General features: G+C 37.8%; 1 protein-coding gene across 1 annotated transcript in view; it reads left to right on the top strand.

Moving 5' to 3' along the window:
• Positions 1–15754, top strand: part of KIF5C (kinesin family member 5C) — an 86023-nt gene that overhangs the window by 33193 nt on the left and 37076 nt on the right. The window contains exons 4-10 of the mRNA XM_074873831.1: positions 4106–4210; positions 6893–6941; positions 7770–7825; positions 8734–8821; positions 10818–10942; positions 12701–12805; positions 13146–13294. Coding sequence (XP_074729932.1) covers positions 4106–4210; positions 6893–6941; positions 7770–7825; positions 8734–8821; positions 10818–10942; positions 12701–12805; positions 13146–13294 — 677 coding nt within the window. The remainder of the gene's footprint in view (positions 1–4105; positions 4211–6892; positions 6942–7769; positions 7826–8733; positions 8822–10817; positions 10943–12700; positions 12806–13145; positions 13295–15754) is intronic.

Below are 15754 nucleotides of genomic sequence, written 5' to 3' on the forward strand. Positions count from 1 at the left end.
GAGATTTGTTAATCCACAAATGAAAACAGTAATAAGGGTCTGTAGAGTTTCCCTTGCATGCAGGATTATGAAAATTCAGGCCTTGGTTATTGGTTTTCTCATTTGCACTCCCCTTCTGGGAATACCACTCTGGTGTGCTGCAGCACAGATGGATGAATTTGGGAATTGTTGCTTTGAAGAAGAACACCAAATTATACCAAATTCCAGGAGCTGAAGTCCTAACTCTGTTCGTATTTCTGCTACATGAAGTGTGACAGTGTAGGTTTTTTTTCCTGTGGGTTTTTTTTTTTTTTTTAACTGTTCCGTTAGAAGACATTTAGATATTTTAGTCACTTGCTAAAAAAGAAGGATCATTCAAGCATTTAATGCTCATCGAATTGTTCCATCACAACACTGCGCAAGCTGTGTCTATATGTCTTGGAGCATTTGAGTTCAACTGCGAAGTTTAAATGGGAGGTTTTGCTAAATGAAAGGAAAAAATGAGTTTTCATTTGTTTAACAGCATCAGATGGTTTTGCTACACAATTAACACAGGTGACCTACCTAACCTGAAGGTTAAAGGAGAGGGAAAGCAATATTCTCTGGAGCCAACAGGCCCTCGTGAAATTGCTGTTGGATTGCCACAGTTGTTCCTTTCCTGGAGGATGCAATAACTGATGCCTCACGTCTAATTAAGTCTGTCCTTGCGAGGATGGGGGAAATCACTAGCTCAGCCCTCACAGATGGCACAATGGCTGAGTAATCCACCAGCTCTGAATGTAATTAAATCAAAATGTCTGCAGGGCTTGAGCTGGTGCTTCCACATGGCATGGGGAAAGATCTCTTAAAGCCAATTTATATTCAGAATTACAAGCTGCGATAAAGAAAATGACTGTATAAAAATGGCTGTTTCACTTCTTTAATAAAGAAAAAGCTGTCATTTTAAAGTGGAATCAAGTCTATATTCAGTTTTAATCCCCCTTTTAACCTAACATCCTCTTGTAAAGTTGCTAAAGTATGTTGTGGAAGAAAAAAATAGTCTGAAGTTGAAGAAATAGTAAATCCTCTTGGTAAAGCTGCTGTGGAGGATTTTCTGTGAAATGTGAAATGCTTCCTAGTGTTAGTGTTAAGCTTAAGCAGGACATGGTAGTGTAATATAGCCAGGATAGACTTTCTGACATACGTAGGTCTTTCTCCTGTGCTAGATAAAACATTTGCCAAGCAGTATAGCAGGACAAATACCTTCTTGAAAATTTTTTCCTATAATATTATATTGATGGGCTTTGACCTTGTCAGTAGAGTTTTCAATACTAGGTCCCTATAGATTGTAGTTATTATGTCAACATCCTGAAATTAAACAGCAGTGTCTCAAATGTTACACTTCACTAGCTACTGCCTGCCTGCTATGTTGAAATGTGGAAATTAATGTTCTTATTAAAATGAGAGGCTTTAATGAGCAGAGAACTCTCTGTCCGGGTGCTCTGGGGGAGTTTACTAGCTGCAATGTCAGCATGGCAGCAGCAGCACATTTCTCCAAACTCCTTCTGAAGTTACAGCTAAATTCATGAGAGTGGGTTTGGGTTTTTTCTTTTTTTGATTCCACCTTTTCAGTGAATACCCTACCTTTAACTTTCTCTTCGCTTCCAGTTTATGGTCTCCATAAATTATAATGGGACCTGCCTCAGTCATCTCTTGTTTTAATAAGAATCTATTCATAATAGAGTAAAAATCAGTATTTTTTAATGCATGACAAACTGCTGGTGTTACAGCGTTTTAAAGATCTTAACTCTTCTTAAAATGCTGAATGTGATCTTGTTTCACTGAAGTCTCTGCTGACCTAAATAGTGAGAAGGCCCAAGCCCAAGAAGTTGTAGATGCAGTGGTTGAGTTATGTGCGCGCTTAATCGTGTTTTACAGATTGATTTCTTTTCTGAGCTAGAGAAAGCTAGGTAAAGGAAAGCATAATTATTACAGGGCTTGTTGGGACTGGGAGAATGTTTAATTAAATACTTTTATAAGTTGTCACTTCCCCACAATTATGAGGGGGTATGTTTACCTGGTGCAGTGATCCCAAAGCTGATGCACCTCTGTGCAGGCAGAAGTCTCTGCAACAAAACTTGGAATTCAAGCCATCCTTTGGCCGAGCTCACAACCCAGCTTGATCAAAGCTGCTATAGAAGCAGGGACACTGCATAGCTGTAGTGCTTCTGGATCTGTAGCTGTCTTCGTGCATTTTGTGGTACTTGACAGGGTAGACGTACCTTTGGTTGGATATTATGCGCACTTGAAGAAATATCAACAAATCTCTGTTTATCCTGGTTTAGGAAAAACTCCTTTCCCCTCTTTGGGAAAACTCCTCATGCAGTAATACAGGGTAGTCAGTTGGTTTCAGTGAGCTTTTCAAGGGAGAAGGGATGGGTGGTGTGAAAATTGTATTGTAGTCTCTGCTCAGTAACAGCGCTGTGTGATGGAGCTGAGTGCTGGCAAGGTAAAACAGAGTGTTGGGGTTTGGTTTAAGTGTGTGTTTATACATACAAGTTTTCCCCTCCGTCAGGGATTTAATTATTTAATCACCCTCTTTTTCATTCTCATAGTCTGAAATAAAATGGTGTATCATATGACAAGGACTTTTTAGTTTTTGAGAAGCTTGATGGGATGGTGGATATGGTATAGCATTTTAACTGCTTCTGGTGCAGAAGGTAATATTATTTGTATAATATAAATAAAATATTCATGGTTTAGATACAGCTGAATGCTGCTTTATAGGGAAGGCAGTCAGCAATGTAACTGATTTATTTATATTCCCTCCCCTTTTTTTTCCCCAGGACGTGTATGTAATTCGAGGGCAGAAACCTCTTAACTAATTTAAGTACAGGCTTTGAGATAGAGGGGGAAATTATGTCAGTTCTTCGTGTTAAATTTCCTTCATCCTAGGTTCATGCTTAGAAGTTGACTGTCATTTCACCAGCTTTAGCATAAAGGAAGCAATGTCTAGGAAGATCGTATTTGACTATACTAATAAAGGATGAGAAACTTGGAAAACAGGTCAATGTGACCCACTAGTCATTCACAAACATGCATAATACTGAAAACCACATGTATGTGTGTATGCTTTTCTTCCTATTTTGCTAAATAAAATTTGTTGTTTAATAATTTTTAGCAATTACAGATCAGATCTGACTTCCCATGATTTGGAATTGTGTGGTTGTCCACTATATTTAAAAAAAACCAATTCCCTACCACTATTTGGAGTAAGATGCTTTGCTTCGCTGATATGGGCAGTACTACTTGGACAAAGATATATTCAAAAGGTGTATTAGAGTTTCTAGGCTCTATGTTCTGATGGAGTCTTACGGCTACTGACATATTACTGCATATTTAATCAGTTTCATAAGGCATTTGGAAATAACAATACAGTGTATGCTGTAGTCAGAAAAGGTTTTTATTTCGAGTTCATATTTCTGTTCTGTTTTAAACTGTTGTTAGCTTTCCTGTATGTGTCTGGCTTTTCAAAAAGAGCAATGCAACTAAAGGGAGCCACACCAGCAGGGAAATTGTTGGTTTTAGTTAATATTCAGTTCTTGAAAGCATAAAGGAAGGTAGTTTTGCAAATTAACACAGAGAACAGTGGTGTTTGCAAGGCACAGCTCTCTGGCAATAGGCCCAGCAAGCTCAAATCAGAATATGTTACTCTAATCCCCAAATCCCTACAACCCAGATTTCCCTTCAGCTTTCTAGCATAGTGGTGAAAGAGAAACAAAATGCTTTAATACTTCTTGTTTCTGACACATTTCCAAATATCTGATTTAACTGGGAGAACTGGGCTGTAATTTGGACGTCTGTTTGTGTTTATTTGTCTATCTTTGATCAGAGAGTGACAGTGTAAATAACGGCAGGACAGTGTGCTTGGCAAGTGGCAGGAGCTGACAAAACAAATAGGTTTACTCCATTGGGTGAAGAGTGCTAACACGTCGAGTTGTTCTGCCACCTTTTCTGTGCACTTAGATCAAACAAATCACCCCCAGAGCCGCAGACACGTTCGTAGGGGTCCACTGGAGGAAGGTGTGTGCCTTGTCTTGTGCCTGAGAGCTTTCCAAGTTACCAAGGTTTGGTTTTGTGTCCGCAGGGAAAGCTGCACGACCCTCAGCTCATGGGAATCATTCCAAGAATTGCACATGACATCTTTGATCACATCTATTCCATGGATGAAAACCTGGAGTTTCATATAAAGGTAAATGCGGAATGACGTGTTACATAATGGGTCGGGTGGAAGAAAGTTGAGCTGGGTGGGAAATCTGCATTCATGCTGTAACATTGTGCTGCAGAATTTTTCCTTTCTCCCTTTTATAACTCAAAACCCATTACATTACTGAAGATATTCACTAGAAATAATCTAATACAGTTACTAGCCTTTGATGGAAGTTTTTCTTCAGTGTGTTTTCATCTCAGGTTTGGTAGTCTGGTGCTTGTTTTGTCTCTCACCACAGGTGATAGCCTAGCCAAAAGGGTAAGAAAACACTTATTTCCCTGCAGCTTCTCCAAGGGCTGTACCTCAGCCCTGCTAGTTATGACCATAAATACCATTGATCCGCATGACGTTTGTGAGAATACAACATGTTGTTCTTATTTCAAGGGTATAAACAGTCCTCTGTAATATGTGGGTTTGAAATGGAGGAAAGATGGCCTTGGGCAATTTATGGAAAGATGTTTAGAAGTAAATTTTGGCTTAAAAGCTTATGCATGGGTTCCTTAAGATGGTGGTCCAAGTCTCGATTTGAACAGCTGCTGTGTTTTTCCATGTCCCTATCTTGATCCCAACCATATGATCTCTCAAATTTTTTGAGTGGCCTTTAATTCCTACTGTTCATTCAGTGTCCTTGGGAGCTCTCAGCCATGGGGGAGCATCGGTCCGTCTGGCAGAGCTGGGGTCAGACTACAGCTTGCTTCCAAGCAGACATCAGTATAATTACCCAGTGGATTGCAGGGAAAATGAGTACTTCTCTGTGTCGTCCCTCCCTCAAAACATACAAAATATACCTAGATGGCTTCAGTAAAGTTAAGTAGCTGAGCACAGGTAGAGTGTGAAAACAGTCCGTCCTCTTGCTGTGACCAGGTGATGGTCTCTGAGAATGGAGCTCTCCTCCTCTGTCCTTGTGCATAAAAGTTAGACATGAGTGCTTTTTTAGTGTTGCTTGCATTAGAGCCCTTGAAGCACTTCTGCGGGTATATATGTGTATATATATATATTTTAATAATCTAGCAAAGTACCTCTGTACCAGCTACTGATCTGGAAGAACTAGGTCATTTTGTATTGAGAACCCTCTCAGCAGTGCCTGTTCGTGGGGGTGCTCATGAAGTACAGACAGAAGAAGCAGCCTTACAAAGTACAAATAAACCATCTAAATATTTGAATAGACCTTGGATTGTGAAATATTGAGCTCCTTAGAAGAGACACCTCTGAATTTTCATAGAAATGGCTTCCATAGGAGTGACACTGATTTCTTTTCATCATCTGTAAAGCTCTCCTGTGGCTATTGCTATTCTACATGATAACACTTGGATACCGACATACGAGGACCCCCTTGTACAAGATATAGTAAATTCCTGTCCCGGCAGAAGATTATCGCTTTATAAATGATGTTCTGCCAGCACTGAATTGTTTCTGTGGTTTCCTATCATGGTTGACATTTATGAATATCTTAACAGAAAAGCTGCCTAAATAGCAGTGAGTGAGTGAGTGATTATACAAGGAGCTGTCATTGAGAGAAATGCATGTTCTGTCATTGGGAGAAAGAATTTAACCAAACTGTCACACTCTTTTAATAACTGAGCCAACGTTGAAAATTAATATTTTTTTTTTTTGTCTCTCCCTCTTTAAGAGACCCGTTTAGAACAGGGAGGGGAACTTGGTATCTTTTGTGTGGGTTGGTCCTCAGCAGTGTGTTAATAGGATAATATAAAGCACATGAGTTAAGTCTGGGTGAACCAGACTGTTGAAATGAGCTGGTCCAGAGGATGGCTTTAAATGGGACACAGGTGAAGTAAATGCACAAAAGCAAAATATATCTGTATTTAATAGCAGTTGTCACATAGGGAGATCAACTCATCGTATAAAAAATGAGACATAATTTATTTTTCACATGAGGGAAAATGATACTTTAATACATAGCTAGAGTTTACGGATACCTAGAGTTTAGCCATGTAGTATTCTAGCTAAATAATCCCTGGATAAAGCTTATTTAGGGTACAGTTAGGCACCATGTACCTAACACATTTCTGTTTGCTTCTGTGAGTCAAATACCCTTTCATTAACAGAGTCATTCATTCATTCTCCCTCTTCTGAATTCTTTTTTTTTTTTTTTTTTTTTTTTTTTTTAGCACAATTGTCTCTCTCTTTGTTACAGAAAAGCTCATTTTCAGTTTTGTCTTTGGGACTTGATTCAAGACAGATTTTACATATGCCTCGTTTAAAAGCTTAATTTAATATATCTTGCTTAGGCTTATGTAACTTGTATGTTAAACCACTGAAGGTGCTGTCTGCTTTTGTGCTGCTGAATATCAATATACCTCTTACAGTTGTCAAACTTGACCCTCCTCGTGATGCAGCTGTACTGATATGATAGCAGCTGAATTGATTTGATTCTGTTCAATATTTTTGTCAATTTTGCCTGTGTAAAAAAAAAAAAAATTTGTCTGAGGAGGTTTTTGTATACTTTCCTGATGAATCATTGATAAATGAAGAAAAATCGATGAGTTGTAAATCATTCACATGAAAGATGTAATTCAAGCTATGTGGGAGGTGGGTTTTATTTTTAGTTTGGTGCTTTTTATTTTGACAGATACAGAAATATAAGTACAGAGATTTTTAAGGCACCAAAGTTTAAATCTGTAATGTTTATGATTACTTAATTAGGTTTCCTACTTTGAGATATATTTGGACAAAATAAGGGACCTACTTGATGGTAAGTTCTGCATTTCTTATGTGACTGAGTGGGTTTTGGTTCGGTATAAATCAGCGCTTAAGGGGAAACAGTTACTTTTTTTGAGAGTGATTTAAATTTAAGCTGTATGACTGGGTTTGTGAAAGAGAATTTTGCAGTTAAAGTCATCTGATCTCTGACTTGTGCACCTGCCTCTGCAGTGCTACATAGCTTGATTATAAACCAATGAGTGCAGAGAATTTTACAGACTCCAAGGCAGGTCTGAGCCTCATTGACAATGTATATTCTTAAAGTAAAACTACAGTTTAAAAATGTATATAGTGTTTTGTTAAGATTTTGGTTAAATTTCGAATACGTTTGGTTCAACTTATTCCTTGCTTTGCTTCTGTTAGGTAGAGTTTGTTGGGAGTGATCTATCTCTTTGACAATTTGTGTGTCTCTATGTGCATGCTGTATGTTAATGAAAGTGTGAATTGTGTGTGTTGAATCGGTCTGAAGACAGAGAAATGTATGTAATGGTAACACAAACCCAGGAACATGTATTTGAGCTTTTTTGAATTCCAGCGAGTTCTTCTGTCTCTTTGGGAATTCTTCAAAATCCAAGTTGGTCTGTTTGTTTTATTAATCCAAACAATAAACAAAAGCTTTTGTGCCATAATGTTAACTTCAAAGAAACAGGTATAAGATTGACAGAACAAAAACCAAGTTTTATGTAACAGAAAGTTCATAAGGAGCAGGAAGCGACTACAGTTCTCATTTACAAATTTAATACATTCACGGTATTTGTCATGCCTATAGTCGACACATTATTACCTGTGGAATATTCCTAATGATCTCCATCTTTTCTAGTGTCAAAGACAAACCTCGCTGTACATGAAGACAAAAACAGAGTCCCATATGTTAAGGTACAAGGAAAATTTGATGCTGAGTTTTTCATTCTTTCCCACGTATGCATTTATTTACACATTTCCATTTGTGTTGCAGTGTTTTTGCTGAATGATTCAGCTCATGTTCAGAGTCTTGAATGTTAAAGTAGTATTGGTCCCTGGATTTAAACAGTTTCCTGAAATATTAATTGGCTTGAATCACATTTGCTTTATTTTCCTGACTTTAAACATTTCCATTTTGTTAGTATGGTGTTAAATTTTAAGTATTCCTATTCCCATTTCATGTCAGATATGAAAGAGAACATCTTGAAGAATTTTGTTCTTTAATATTTTGTTGCATAGATGCTGTAATCTTGCAATATTTTAGAACAGATTTGTCGGGTTAGGAATTTGTTTTATGACTTCCTGGGCTCTCACTTACTTGTTATGAACATACTTGTTACAAACATATGTGAGCCTTAATATACATATGATATTATTCTGTTTATGCTCATCCTGGAGAGGGCAAAAAAAAAATTGTTAAAATAATTCCTTCAGTAATAGTGCATTAAGGCAGAGGACTATGCATCTTGTCTTGCAGTTTGAGAGAGAAAAACTAATTTGGGTATGTAATCTAACCCAATTAGTAACAGGAATATTTGCCACATCATTCCATGTATTCTACATGTAGAAGCTCTTTTCTGCCGCATGTTTGAATTTGACCAAGTGTTTAGTCTTGTGAAAGTAAATTGTCTCTCAGATTATCCCGTGGACTCCTGAAAGTCATACAAAGGCATATTTTGGTCCATTGCCTCACTAATGATCATGTTGGATGTTGATGGTTCTTCTAACTGTTTTGTTCATCAGTGCTAAATATTCTTCCCGTTGGCATTTGGAGTACTAGGATGCTGCCTAAACTTTTCTGTTTTCAACTTGCGTATTTCTAGGGATGTACAGAAAGATTTGTATCTAGTCCTGAAGAAGTGTTGGATGTCATTGATGAAGGAAAAGCTAACCGTCATGTAGCCGTTACAAGTAAGTATTCTGCGGGAGCTTCTCTGGATATAAAGTGTGGGTGATTGTAGCTTCCTAGTGGTGTATTGATTCTTCATGTTCACAGAGTACTTTGAGTTACTTATGTGAACGATGTAATGATGCACAAATGATAACGCTTTAAAAGTAATAGAGCTGGACTTTTGTTACCGCTTCACTGCATACAGAAACATTTATTGACTTTCAGCTTTGAGAACTCCTGAATTTAATGTATGGCATTGTATAGTATTGTTACATAAAACATCGAAATTTGTATTGTTACGTGTAGTATAGATATTTTGAAATTATGTACATACATTCTTCTTTGTGCTACAAGTCAAGAACTCAGAGCAATTCACTGGTCAAACAGCAGGCAAAGGCTGCAGAGCAATTATCAGCCTCTGCCTACTTACCTCTTGCAAGTTATCCCAGTGAAGCAGTGACTTGGATTGAGTTCAATGATAGCAAAGCAAAGAAATCTTCCTGAATTAAAAACCATAATAATCGCTTCAGCCTGTGCCAAATTTGTTGACATTGTGTTGCATACAGCCTACTAGCATTAAGGTGATAAAATGGGCCGTTTCCCACTTTATACTGTAAGATGTCTTTGATCCAAGCAGTGGGCTTGGCAGAACCTCAGCTTGTAACTCAAATTTTGGTGGTGGTGTGGGGTTTTGGGTATGGTTTTTGTTTGTGGGTTTTTTTTAATTGATTTTTTATGATGCACTGGGTAACTTCTTTCTCTTCCATGTCTCTACCTTCTTGCTTTGTTAAATCCTATGTTGCTTTAGCTTTCCCATGCCTTTCTCACCATACTAATAGAAATGTATTCTCCTTTTTCTGAGTAATGTTTCCTCCCATTGTTTCTGCTATTTTCTTTAACAAAAAATATCCAAATACACCTTTTGCTGCGATACTACCTGCTGCATTTGGTGCACCCAGAAAAGTTATGATGAAAGTTGACAGAGAATGAATTTTATCTAGACTGAAGTGGCAAGGAGCAGATTTGGAAGTGTTATTGAAAAACACTGAGTTTGGAAATGGAGGAGAAAAAGAGAGTTCAGATATGCTATGAACAGGAATGGGGGAAAGGTGGTGGTGGGGTTTATGGTAACAGAAAATAGAGAAAACAGATGAGAAAAAGTGCTTTACTGATTCTTAATATTTTCCTTTTGCTACTTCATGAAACTTCAAGCATGACATGGTTACAATCAAAGTTAGAATAAGTGGAAGCTGAAACTATAGCTGCTTGGGTTTTACCTGCAGCCTGGGTGAAGGAGGATCTTTAACTACGTAAGCAATAAAAATCACTCTGAAATTTGAATGTAAATAGCGTGGTTTTGATGAAGACCTTTGCTAAATGTTGGGAGATCTCCTCACACAATTGCACTGAGACCTGCCCAACTTCTTTTTATTGCAATTATTATTACTTCTCTTTAAATTCTCTTGCTCAGCTCAGAATTATTCTTCTGTCCAGGATGCTGAACATACATTTTCATTGTAGTTCTATGTCTAACTAGTGTCTGTTCTATCACAGCAGGTTTTGTGTAAGCTGTCTATACTCATGAAGAAGCATAAAAGGACAGAGCCTTTATTTCTTACTGTATCTGTGAAATGTTATTTTATTATTCTTATGCTATGATTTTTTTTGTTATTTTTTACTATTTCTGGTCAAATTTTATTGCTTCAGCGGAATAAAAAAACTTTCAAAAAAGAAAGAAAAGGGGAAAAAAAAAAAGCAGCTTTTTTCCCAAGGCTGTCATTTATCATGAGTCTGATTAATTTGTTCATATTGGGAGAAAGTAGGAGCTCATTCCGTAGTCCATGAGCTTTATTTGCAGCTCTTGGTGTAGACACTGCTGTCAGTACAGGGGTCTGGGCTCTCCAGTGAATCACCTCATACTTTGGAATTTGCTAGCCATAGGCTAGCTCTGATGAAATGTAATTTCTCCTCGGGTTCTAAAGTAATTTAAAAAAAACCTTTCAAATGTGATTGCAGATATGAATGAACACAGCTCTAGGAGCCACAGTATCTTCCTCATTAATATTAAACAAGAGAATGTGGAAACTGAGAAGAAACTCAGTGGAAAGCTTTACCTGGTAGACTTGGCTGGTAGCGAGAAGGTAATCCTTCCTTTTTTCCTAAAATGCTGAACGATCCCAGTGGGATCACCGAACTGATCATGGGAATGTGTGTCAGTGCTAAACGAAGCTAGGTTTTACAGAAGTCTTACCTTAGGCTATCATTAGTATGGCAATTTATTTTTTTATTTTAAATGTGGGTTGGACAAAAGGAGCAGATCAGAACTATTGGTATGAAATGCAAAGCTCAAAAATCTGCAGTATATCTTCATTTATAATGAAGTGGATCAAACCAGTGTACTTTTGTATAGCTTCACATTTAGTTGTGGATATTTGAGGAAAGTAATGTAATTTGTCAAATTAGACAAGTATTTTAATTTGCTTATATTCAGACATGTCCTATTTCTAGGTTTTCTGTAATTATTTCACATGCTAGATCAATGAAATAACAGCAGTTAATGCAGTTATACAGCTGAAGTCTATTTGAAGCTTACTGAATGACTCTCTTGTGGTGACTATTTCTGCTTTCCAATATAGAAAAATACTAACCAGAAAAGAGCTTATAGCTGTTTACCAAAAGAGTAATGATCTAGAACAGTTCCGCAGTGGAAAAACAACATTGTTTCCCAGTTTCTCATTCTAGCATCTTCTGGAGTGTTCAAAATTTAACTGTAAATGAAATAAATAAATTATAAACCTTGTAATTTTGCAATGCTATGGAATTCTTTATTCAAGCTGAATGCTTGGTAACTATTGGGCATGTCAAAATAAATTACTCATGGTGAAGCAACGTCTCTCATTGTGGTCATACATTTCTGTTTCTTTCTGAAAATGAGAAGTAAAGTGAAAGATTTTGTTTGATAGCCTGGGCAGCTTTCAGAATGCTTATTGGGACACAGTAGTTGATAACCCATTGGTACAACGCAGAAGCCATCCATCTGAGTAATTAATCATGTTACTTTCTATTACTGAACATAATACTAAACGTTAGATTAAGAACTCTTCATGGTGTTTAAAAAATGAGTGCCTAGTCAGGCTTTGCTCTCCTCTGAAACTGAAACTTTTGTGGTTCTTTGTGTTTGTTAAGACATTGTACAGAAAACCTGAAATAAGGGTTTCCTTGGTAGATTGCTTTCTTAAGAGACAATTACATTTCCTTTTATGTCATGTGGCATTTTTAGAGGAAAGTACAGATACTGTAGTTTTAATGTGGAGAAGAACCCCCCCAAGATGTAGAGAAACCCCCCCACAAAAAGAGAGAAAAGACTATAAAACTGTGTTGCTGTCTGAAGGAGTGCTGGTCCCAGGCCACAAAGCTTCTCACCTGGGCCCATTGGGATCCAGTTCGAGGACCAGTAAAGCTCGCATTCTGGATGAGATCACGCTTTTTCAGGCCTGATATTCTTGGTCCATTCAAGTAAAATACAAAGCCAAGACACTCGTTTGGTGGCATATGCAGTGCCGCTGAGTGTGCCCTGGGAATATACCTGTGGTGTTCCCTGTCTGTGTGGACAGTCTGGTCTTGGAAATGGTCCCCAACTGTCCTCAGGCGAGCATGGACCTCCCAGCTTTTCCCTTAACAAAGTAAGGGTCAGCTTGCTCTTACACTAGAAGAAAGGTGGAAGTATTACAGGCTTCCACTAACAAAAAAATGCATATAAAATTCTCCTTCTTCATGCTGAGGACAAGCTTGCTTTGTTTTTCTTCCAAGAGCATCTTTAACTGTTGCACTATCTGCATTGTATTCGTACAGACACTTGCTGGTAGCCCAGCCTGACTGTTGCCTGCTCTCTTTGGTAGGTCAGCAAAACTGGAGCGGAGGGTGCTGTTCTTGATGAAGCTAAAAATATCAATAAGTCTTTGTCTGCTTTAGGCAATGTGATATCTGCCTTGGCAGAAGGAACTGTAAGTAATCCTGTTTTGTGTTGTTGAAGAATGGCTTTTTATTCATCTGTTTCTTTGCCATGCACGTAAAAAAATAAGCTAACATTTCAATTCAGAAAGAAGAAAATATTAGCTTTCCAACCACAAACCAGTGACACTTCTGCTATTCTACTAAAGATAAGAAACTAATTCTCAGTGATTTCACTTGAGTGATTATCCAATCTTAGCACAATCAAAAAAATTACTCTTCAGGATTCTATACTTCAGATCCATTAAACCTGTTACTGTTGACTCATGTTCTCTCTCATTACGATATCATTATTTAAAACAATTGTTCTTGTCTTACTTATATTTTGATTAGAAAACCCATGTTCCATACCGAGACAGCAAAATGACCCGAATACTCCAGGATTCCCTTGGTGGGAACTGCAGAACCACCATCGTTATATGCTGCTCTCCTTCTGTGTTCAATGAAGCAGAAACAAAGTCGACCCTGATGTTTGGACAGCGGTGAGTCCCACTCAATGTTAGGCTGGATGACACTTACTCAGGCACTTCCACGTGTTCTGAGCCAGCCGTGCCGAGGGGAGCGAGATGAGTTCAGCATTTTAAAATAGGGAGACTATGGTTTCTGGAGTTGTTCAAAAATAGTACTGGAGAACTTGAGAAAACTGTCTCTTCATTCCCTACGGTATCAGAAAAATAAATGTTAATGTTGGCCAGCAGCAGCACTACTTAAAAGCTCTGGTAATTTTTCCTGCAGAAAGTACAAAGTGTTAGAGTAGTTCTTTGAAATTCTATGGGGAAGATAATGGTATTGGGCAGTTTTCTGTTGGCTAACTCAGTGGAAACTGTTTGGTTTTGCTTTATCTGATAGTGCTCGTGATGCTTTTAAGATGTGTCTTCTCGAATGGCATCTCAGGGGTTATTGTTAGGGTTGTAAGAAGTACTTTTTAAACCATTAAGAAAAATAAAGAATCCGAACAGAGTGTAATATTGACAACTTTGTTAGATTACCATGATGGCTCACAGACATTTTTATATGATTGAAGCATCTTAACAATTTAGCAACAAGTCCTCAGAAACAGCAAATATAAAATAAGCGTGGAAGTATTCAGAAAGAAAATTTCTCTTCCATATGTGTTTGTTGGCAATAGTCATATGAAATACATTTAGAAAGTTTGCAAAAATAGGTCAGGCTGATTATGTAATTACTGCTTTTGTTGTAATGGAGGAGAACTCTGATACTTTGGAAAATGACTCGTTTTATTTGTGTAATAGCAGAAAGAAAAATATTAGCAAGTTATTGTTTGAAATAGAATTTATTTAAGAGTTTGTACAATACAATAAATTTGTCTCTGTCTGAAAATGGGTTGTTATCCACCATGCATAATATTTGCATCAAAGCCCACATTGTTAAGGAGCATTTTATACTGGAAAGTAAAATCACGTATAAAAGATTAATCTGACAATCTTCTATTAATTCATTGCCCCACTCTTATCCTTTAATGTAAGCTTTCCTTAGATTTTCGTGAGGGAAGATGATCCCTTTGGTGTATTTGTGTAAGAGTATGTAAAAGGCAGTTGGTGCAGCCCCTCTTTGTGGAGGGCTGCGGATTGGTGCAAGTTAGGCCTGGCGGGCAGTTCTGCAACACACTCTCCCTCGGGCATTGCCAGAACCAGTATTAATTTGCCCTTGGCGTCTGCTCTTGGGATTTGTGGAAGGTGGGGAGGGACCCACGTGCTGCAAAACCCTGAATTCCTCTGATCTCCGCTTCCTATAGCGTTTCCTTCCTTCACTGCAGAGCTATAAGCTACTCATTTAAATAACAGCATGCAGGAAAAACTCCCCAAAGGGAACTTCACAGGTTGCTGCAGCAAGTTTTTATGGAAAAAGACTGTAAAAGGAGGAAGTGGTCATTAACATAATTGGGTTAAGTGTTGCTACGTCATTTTAATTCACCATTGTATGATGAACATGAGTTTAAGTTACTGAAGATGTAAGTTTCTACTGAAATCCTATCTACTATAATGTGTGTCACAGAAATTTTGAGTGAACACAAATATTAAGATGCAGCAATTCAACAGTGTTAAGAACTTTGAAGTATAATGAGTAGCACAGTTTTTGTGGATGGTAAAAGTTTAAATGTTTTGATGGTTCACAGTTTAAACCTGCAGGTGATTTTAGATGAGTGTGAGTTTTGCACCTCCATAGACCTGAAGAGCGCTCCCAAAGGTTCTGCTAATTCATTCTGGATAAGGTTCCAGGGCAGTAATGCAGCTGCAAGGGACATTTAATTTTAAATAGATAAGTAGGTACTGTGTTAGGTTTCAGTCTGCTGTTGTGCTGAACTGTCTATCTGCAGCTATGGTTTGAAGTAAAAAGAAATGTAAGCAGTGAAATATCGTAGTTCTGATTAAGGGAATTAAAAGGTAGTGTGTCTTTTTTAAAATTATTTTTTAAAATCTAGATTAAAAGAGGCTTGCTTTTGCTCTGTGCTTCAGGATCTCTGGGAAGTTGTATGCTTGGGTACTCGAGGAGGTGTGTGCAGAGGAAGTCCAGTTTCCATGTTATTTCAGTTTACGTTTCTCATTGTTTCATTTCTCTTTTCGGTAATCAGTAAATCTTGCTTTTCTGTCTGGGGCAAAATAATTTTCAAACCAACTCTGAGCATCCTGGCTAGAGAGCTTGGAGTGATGTGATATGACTAACATTTTTAAGATGTTCCTTACTGAGGCCTAGGATGTCAGCTGAAAAAACTGGGAAAACAGCTAAATACTCGGTGAGAGTGCTCGGTTGGGGTTTATTGTGGGGTTTTTCTTTGCTTAAAAGCTATAGAACTGGGCTGAAATAGGAGTTCCTTGTGGAGAGCATTCACTTGTAAGAGAGGAAATACAAGTAGGAGGGCTGGTGGTGCACTAGATCTGCAGAGCAGAACACTTACTATACATAGGGACTGTTATTTGTCA

The sequence above is a fragment of the Strix uralensis genome, chromosome 6 (genome assembly GCF_047716275.1).
Source record: "Strix uralensis isolate ZFMK-TIS-50842 chromosome 6, bStrUra1, whole genome shotgun sequence".
In the NCBI taxonomy this organism is placed as follows: domain Eukaryota; kingdom Metazoa; phylum Chordata; class Aves; order Strigiformes; family Strigidae; genus Strix; species Strix uralensis.